Source organism: Polistes canadensis, unplaced genomic scaffold (assembly GCF_001313835.1).
Source record: "Polistes canadensis isolate GaletaPanama2010 unplaced genomic scaffold, ASM131383v1 scaffold_33, whole genome shotgun sequence".
In the NCBI taxonomy this organism is placed as follows: Eukaryota; Metazoa; Arthropoda; class Insecta; order Hymenoptera; family Vespidae; genus Polistes; species Polistes canadensis.
In genome coordinates, this window is record NW_014569580.1 from 505,148 (window position 1) to 513,666 (window position 8,519).

General features: G+C 32.8%; 1 protein-coding gene across 1 annotated transcript in view; it reads left to right on the forward strand.

Moving 5' to 3' along the window:
• The first annotated feature begins 982 nt into the window (after window positions 1–982).
• Window positions 983–8,519, forward strand: part of LOC106784257 (short transient receptor potential channel 5-like) — a 9,413-nt gene continuing 1,876 nt past the window's right edge. Inside the window, exons 1-8 of the mRNA XM_014743594.1 lie at window positions 983–1,033; window positions 1,619–1,756; window positions 6,466–6,806; window positions 6,976–7,171; window positions 7,356–7,532; window positions 7,605–7,875; window positions 7,985–8,090; window positions 8,165–8,466. Of these exons, the coding sequence (XP_014599080.1) occupies window positions 983–1,033; window positions 1,619–1,756; window positions 6,466–6,806; window positions 6,976–7,171; window positions 7,356–7,532; window positions 7,605–7,875; window positions 7,985–8,090; window positions 8,165–8,466 (1,582 nt within the window). The remainder of the gene's footprint in view (window positions 1,034–1,618; window positions 1,757–6,465; window positions 6,807–6,975; window positions 7,172–7,355; window positions 7,533–7,604; window positions 7,876–7,984; window positions 8,091–8,164; window positions 8,467–8,519) is intronic.

Genomic DNA, 8,519 nt, shown 5'->3' on the forward strand with positions numbered 1-8,519 from the left:
ATTCATAAAATAACTATACTTGTTAGTTAAAGTATTAAAGAACACAGAATTACATACTTTAATTACGTAATATAAGAATTAACGAGAGACGAGTAATTAAAGTAAGTAATTGAAGTTTTTGATTCGTAGATTAAATCCGATAGAACAGAACATTCGTTTTCAAAATAGGTGGAAAAGAATAAGAACGAATAACTATGAGCATTGTTGTAGAAATAAAAGCAAACTTTAAAGATGCATCAAATTTTTCAATTACATACTTTAATTACTCGACTTTAATGAATTCATTTATTACATAATTATATCATAAAACAATTATAGTTAAAGTGTATAATAATATTACTTTTATATGCTTTCTTCTCAAAACATCTTATTTATTTCACGTATTATCTTGATATTTTATGAATAAACTGAATTATACACTTTAACGGTAACATATATATATTTATATATACATATCGATGAACCTTTTTTAAATTATCTAAATAAACAAAAATATAAATATATATATTAATTTTATTATTAATATTATTATTATATATTATTTCCAATAAATATTTTCCAATTGTATTATTATTATTATTATTATTATTATTATTATTACAATTAATATTATTATTATATTAAGTAATATTATTTGTGTAAGTAGTTAAAGGGAGATAAATTATAAACGATGTATATATAACACAATACACGCAATCGATAATAAGTTGATTTACACCCAGCCAAAAGAAACTTCACAATTTTGTTTGATTTATTTATTCGATTAATCCAACCATCCGAAAATAGTTTATTATCAAATCCCCTCGATCCTTTCAAACTTCAATATTTACTTTTATTTTCTAACCAAAGTAATCTTTTTTAGAGAGATTTACGTTAAGTCTTAAAAAAGTAAAATAATTTTCTATCGAGAAAGAGAGAGAGAGATTTCTCCGGATTCTTGTGCAAATTGAATTAGGATCGTTTTACGGGGTAATCGACAAAAATGGCCGAAGAGGATGCTCGTCGAATTGGAACGGAACAAGATTACCAATTGGTAAATACATATATATATAATTAATTATACTGATCAATTTTTTTTAATTTGACATTTTGAAAGAATTTCGTTGAATTATAATCTCTGCGATATAAAACATACAGAAAGTATTAATAATATTTCCACTGTCGGAAAATGAAAAGCGTAACGTAAGGGCACGTACCTTTTAAACATCAACGAAACAACATTTCATATCAACCTGAGAAACAATTTTTCCATCATTTTTTAACACTTTTCTTTTCTCCTTTCATTTTTATTATCAACGCTTTACCTATATGAAATGTTTCATTAATATAAAAATATTCGAGAGGGGTGAGAAAACGTGGAAGAAAAATGAAGTACTCCGTATAAACGTGCGGAGAAATTTTTATTTAGAAATTTTCCTTTTTGCCTTTTTCTTTGATAAATAATATTTAAAAAAAGAAAAAAACAAATATATTAAAATCTGTGCGTTTGATTGAAAATATCGATCAATATCATACTTGAAAAAATGTTAATATCGAGAAATGAAATTTTGTGAAAAGAAATTTAAAAAAGAAAAGATTGAATAAAGATAATCGAAATAATTTATTTATTGTAATACAGCGAGGTAACGTGACCCTTCCCCAGCTTCAAGAAACGGAACAAGATTTTTTTGAATTGGTAGCAAACGGAAGTGTTGCTGAAGTCGAGCTTTATCTGAACGTTCATCCGGATTTTAAAATTAACGTTACCAACTATCAAGTAACTTTTATCTCTCTCTCTCTTTCTCTTTATATTATTCTTCTATTTTCCTTCTCTTTTATTTTCTTTAAATATAGATAAAAACATAATATTAAGCCTGGATAGATAATGTTCTTTGTTTTATTTATTTTTTTCAAAGCTTTCAAGAAAGTTTTTATCTACATTTATCTTTAGAAACATCGTTGGTCGGCAAACTCATTTCAAGTAAAGCAAGGTAGTAGCCACTAGAACGAAAAGAAAAAGAGAGAGAGAGAGAGAGAATAAAAGGAGAAGAATAAAAAAAAAAAACAAAAAAAAGAAAACATTTCAAGATATCAGTCGAAGGGTCGAGAGACATCGGTTTCCCTTTGAGTAACAACCCCTTCCTTCTTCTTCCTTCCTTCCTTTCCATTCTTTCTTTCTTTCTTTCTTTCTTTCTTACCCTTTTCTCTTTCTCCAAAGTTTTACCTCGATCATTTCCATGAGTGATTTACGCGAGATCCCTACGAGACACGTCGAATTATCGTAGACGAGAACGATCTCTTTTCTCTCTCTCTCTCTCTCACTCTCACTTTCCATCTTTGTCTTCGTCTATCTCATTTCTATCTTATTCTTTGCGAAGAGAAATCGATGAAACAGACCGAGAATGCAAAGCACAGTGGACTTTCTCTCTCTCTACTCGTTATCTCAAATCTTCACCCTCTCTTTATATACCCCATGTGGAATGTCTTTTCCCCCACCACTAAACCCAACTCTCTCTCTCTTTTTTTTTTCTCTCTTTTTCATCCCGTTCGCAACGTTTTCAAAAAGCCTACCGGCCCCGTTCGAGTTTCGGTCAAAATACCACCGGTACCATTTGACTCTATTGAAAAGAAAGAGATAGAAATATATCTACATATATATATAGAAAAAAAAGGAGAGAGATAGGAAGATGTGAACAATGTGTGTGAGAATAAGAGAGAAAGAGAGAGATACTGACTGCCTCCGTATATATCTTCGGCCATATTTCAGACGGTCCTTTTACAAGACAATGGTTTCAACCGAGGGGACCGATAAAAATTATTCAAATGACCCGCCCCACTGTAAATTCCATCAATCGATACCCACCCCCCTCCAACCCTCCCTCCTTACTCCACCTTATCCTACTCCTTCTTCTCCTCTACTATGAACTTTTTCTTTCTTTTTCTTCTTCTTCTTCTTCTCTTCTTCATCATCTGCTTCATTTTCTTCATCTTCTTCCTCATCTTACGTTCGCTCTCGTTTTAGAATTGGGGGATGGGTGGAAGGGAGCAAGGGGCCCTATGCCAATCCACTGACGAGCCATTAAATTTGTCCCATCATTTTCTCGAGGAAAATTTTTCCTCGAACGATGGGAAAAGAAAGGGAATAACCATACCGGGCGCGCGTAACTTTTATCTTTTCTATCCGTATCCGTTAAAAAATAATGAGATAATATACGGTTGATTTTATCAACGATTTTATCAATCGTTTCTTTTCTTTTTTTTTTGATTAATTATTCGTGACGTTTTTGATCGTATGGAAATTGGTATTATGATTGAATTATAATATGATATTAATTAAAATATTCTCTCTCTCTCTCTCTCTCTCTCTAGAATAAGTATGAATACAATATATATATCATATGATTGCTTGGAATATATCTGAATTATTAATGTATATGAATAAATTCATATATTCGGTTTTTCATCGAGGTATTTGATATGTGTTGGCATTTCACCTAGTGAATCTTGACTTTATCCAATTTCGGTCTTTCACAGAGTAACATTATAATATATCTACATATATGTATTGAGACGAAGTAATAAATAAAAAAAGAAATGCAATTATTACATATCATAATAAAAATTTCTTTTTTTCGTTATCTAGAAATGACAATGTTATCTCAATTTCGTCAAAACTCTAATTTAAATGAGTGTAATAAATCTTATAATATTACAACGCTATTATGTGAACAAATATTTTAAATAAGTATAGAAAAAGAGAAAAGAAAATCTGGTGTCGAAGAAATTAATGAAAATAATTATGATAATATTATCTAAATAACGTGAAAGAAATGATCAAGGTAATGAAATGTATTTATTACGCGTTATAAAAACCAAAAAAGAAAGAATATCCTATCTCCAAACGATAAGTATACGACTTAGACCACTTTACAAGTCTCAATGGGTAGAAACCATGAAAAAACTGGCCAAGAAAATTCACACGATCGACGTTTATGCGTCAATAATCCAAATTTTATTACCTCTCGTATCTCGATCCTAACGAAAAATTTATTCAAACTTATTTAATACATATTTTCCTGTCTGCTACATATACATACATATATATATATTATATTATATAAATACATATTTTAACGATTAATCATAAGCATATAATACGCTCGTACGAGAACTAATAAAAGTCGTGTAAATATTTGATCGGTGATCCCTGCGAATAAAAAAAAGAAATAAAGGAGAAACAAAAAGGGCAAGTGGCACATCTGGCACGTCGATGGGTTGTTAGAAAAAAACTGTTATGATCGTACCGAAAAAAAAAAGAAACTAAAAGTAAAGAAAGAGAAATACATACATAAATACTTAGATAGATACGATGATACGTAAAAGATGAGAAAAGGAAGGGGAAAGGAAAGAAAAGAAAAGAAAAAAAAAGGAAGGAAACAGTGGTTAGTAGAACGAACGGTGGTGGAAACCGTTTGCGGATGAGAGGAACGTATATCACTAGGAGGCGGTCTCTTCCTATGGCATTGTCGAATGTTGTACACACGAGTTCCCCAGGGTGTTCGAAGTCAAAAAGGCAGGATATCACAGGAATATTGTGAGAGGTATAGAAGTTTACAATGGATCAGTCCCATTGTCGGGAAATGACTGGGTGCCTCTGTAAACTCGCCGCAGATGGTTGTTGTTGGCTTCGATGAACATCATCGCTGTCCCCATTCTTATTCTATGGAAAATAGGGAAAAATGGGCGGAATTGGTAAAGAAGGACGCACAGTGTTGTGAAAATACCGAAAAAAGAAAAGAAAAGAAAAGAAAAGGAAAGAAGTAAATAGAAGAAAGGGATGTACCGAAAAAGAAGAAGAAAAATAAAGGAAGATAAAAGAGAATGGCACTTTGAAAGTTGATCTCACTGTGAAAATGGATCCAATAGGATCCATCCAATAGCAACAGCAGTTAGCTAGAGTTAGTCACCTAGAACATAGCTAGTTAGAGGAGCCCTGCTGGTCCGTTTCTTTACGTGGAGACATCGAAAAGTAATATATCTGACTGACTGAGAGTTACGATTAGTCGAAGAAAAATTTCTTAGTGGTATGCCGTTAAAATAGGACAAACCGAATATATATAAAGTGTGAACGTGTTAGTTTCCCCTTTTTAATGGCGCCTTTCTATGGATTCCTTTTGACTATTTGTGTTACACCGAACGTGTCCCGTATACTTTTGATGGTTATTATATATACAAGTGCGCGCACGCGCGTGTTTGTGTGTGTGTTGTATATTACTTAAGAAAACCTTTTTCTTTTTTTTTTACATATTACAAGCAGCAAACAAACAAATGAAATTTTCATTCTATCATTGTATTATGAAATCATTTCTATCGTAATCCTATCTATTGCATTATAATTTATATAAACAATTAATTATATAAGTATATAAAGTATTTCAATCTCTTTATATATATTTTTCCTAAATCATCTTCTTTCGATTTACTTTAATTAGAAATAGATCGTACCAAATGGAACATCTTTTTTTTTCTTTTATTTGTATAACACATAAATACTAAAATTTGTGCACAAACTTTTCATCATCGACCATTTAACACCCATTATATCCTGAAAGATATAAAACGCGCATATAAGTTAACATTCACGACGTTATCTAGCTTCGTATTGGAATCACACACGTTAGGATAAAATAGTAGTAGGATATAAATATTAAGACAAAGTAGAGAGAAAGAGATAGAGAGATAGAGATAGATAGAGAGAGAGAGAGAAAGAAAGAAATAGAATTTATCGTTAGATGGTTGATGTTTTCACCCGTAAACCCCAAAAGACTTTTCCTTCTGGTTAGAAATCGTTCCCGTTTCGAGCGGTGGTTTTTTTCCTTTAAGTGGTCCATAAAACATCACTCGACTTCTTCGTCCTGTCTCTTCCTTCTCTGTCGTCTCCTTTTTTTAAGAGAATCTCTTCTCGCAGTGTCGAAGAGAAATAGAGGCCGGCCGGCCTGCTTGTGCCTTCTCGCCTTTGTTGAACCGAATCGGATCCGACAAATGGTTTACACGCGTCCCGCAACCGGGATCCTTTCCATTTCTTCTTCTTTTTCTTTTTCTTTTTCTTCTTCTTGTTCTTCTTTGATACTACGTAGGTAGGTAGGTGCATTCCACGTAGGTGGCCACGTCGGTTTCCCTTGCCATGATTGAAAGAAAACCACCTTTATGTTAGACTTTTATCTATTTCTAAGTATTACCAAAGAAACATGGAAAATTATTATTATATGATGGAAAAGTGTTTGAGAAAATTATAAGGAAAGAAAATCATAACTAACAGGGGGGATAAGTATCTTGTTAATAAATCATCTTAACAGGCACCGAACTAAATGATCTCTTATTTTGTTTCGACACTTACGTGACTACTATTGCATTTCTTTTTTTTTTCTTTTCTAATTTTAACCGAAATTGCGCGATCAAACATCGAGATCTAAATTTATTTTCCAGGGTATTACCGCTTTACACATAGCCATTGAAGAAAAGAACGCTCCTATGGTGAAATTTCTACTTTCCCAACCTGAGATTGATCCAGGCGACGCTCATCTCTATGCCATCAGAGAAAACGAGATTAAGATAGTCGGAATGATTTTGGACAAATTAAACGAGATATCCCCGGGATTGGAATACGCGAGTGTAACGCATAGCGCTGATTTCCCGGACGAGGCAACACCATTAATTATAGCGGCACAATACGGCCATTACGAGCTCATGCAATATCTGATAGAACAACGATTACACAAAATTCAACGACCACACCCGCCAAATTGCAATTGTTTGAACGTTTGCAAGTACCGTTTGCTTTAATATTTTTCTCATTTATTTGCAAATTCTTTTTCTTCCTATTTAATTCGATCATCACATCTCCCCCTTCTCTTTCTCTCTCTCTTATATTTTCTCCACGAAGCCACTTCATTTTATACGTTAGATATTTTACGAATGGTGATGCGTCTTTAACAGACGAGAACGTGAATTATACGACAGTTTAACGGTGGATCGAAAACGTATGTTTCTCTACCGAGCAATAACTAATCCGGCCTATATCTGTTTGACCGAGGAAGATCCAATTCTCGCGTCTTTTAATCTTTCGATTGAACTAAAAATGGCTGCATCCTACGACAGGGAGTTCTATAACGAGTACATCCAACTATCCGAGGTCAATCGAATCCCGTTTCGATAATACAAACTTCCCGTTTCTTCAAGTCCGTTCGAATTAGAATTATATATATATATATATACGTATATAAGTGTATAGTTAAGTTGAACAAATAGAAGAAGAAAAAAAAAACAAGGAATAACTACGAATATTTGTATGTTTTAATTTCGTTCAATTCCAATAGGAATTATCAGAATTCGCTAAGGATCTGATCGGATGTGCTAGAAAAGCTCATGAAGTGGAAACGGTTTTGAAAAAGACTGCAGGTTTTTCTAGATCGTCTAGATTCGTCTATCCGCGTCTTTTGTTGGCCCTTGATTACAAGCAAAAAACTTTTGTCGCTCATCCGAATGTTCAAGAGGTTTCTCATTTATTTTTTTCTTTTTCTAACAGATACGTTTAAAAAAAACTAATACCTGTTAAAATTTGACAGATGATCGGTAACAAATGGGTGGACGATTGGTACGAATGGAGAATGAGAAAAACTTGGATACAATGTTTGACCGTATTATTTAGAATAATTTTATTACCGTTGATCGCTTTGATCATTCTTCTCGTACCCAATACAAAAATTGCGAAATTTTTGTCAAGCCCGGTTAATAAATTTCTTCATTCGGTTGCTAGTTATTTCATTTTTCTTATTATCGTATTTCTCATATCCAATACCGATAAGGATATGCAATTACGTGGACCACCCGATACCGGTAATAACAATCAATTATTTATTTATTAACAAATGATCACGATAATAATAAACGATACGTTGTTTTTATTATTATTTCAAATTTGAATGTTTATTTTTCAACATCCAAGGATACGAACCAATCTTAGCCATTTACGTGATATCATATTTATGGTCGATCATTCGGCTTTGCATAATGCATGGCCCAAGAAGGTTCTTCAGGGCACCATGGAACTGGTAATTCATTCCGATCGTATTTTATATTCAATTGCTCAACAATAAATGTTACAGATGAATCATTCGGTTTTTAGGTACGAGACATGTATGATCTTCCTGTTCGTATTGACGTTTATCTGTTGGATAGACGCTGCTATAGATGTCAGGATTAACGGACAACGCGATTTAGAGAGAAAGTATTGGCACAAATATGATCCCACATTGATCGGGGAAGGTATTTACTGTCTGGCCACGATCATGGCCTTCTTTCGATTGATGTTCCTTTGTCAGTTGAATTATCACCTTGGTCCCCTTCAACTCTCTCTTGGAAAGATGATCCATGACGTAGCTAAATTCATCGTCATATTTGCCATAGTTCTTTTAGCTTTCACGTCTGGTAATTTTCTCATCTTGATTTTTCAATATTTGAAAATTTCATTTTTATATATA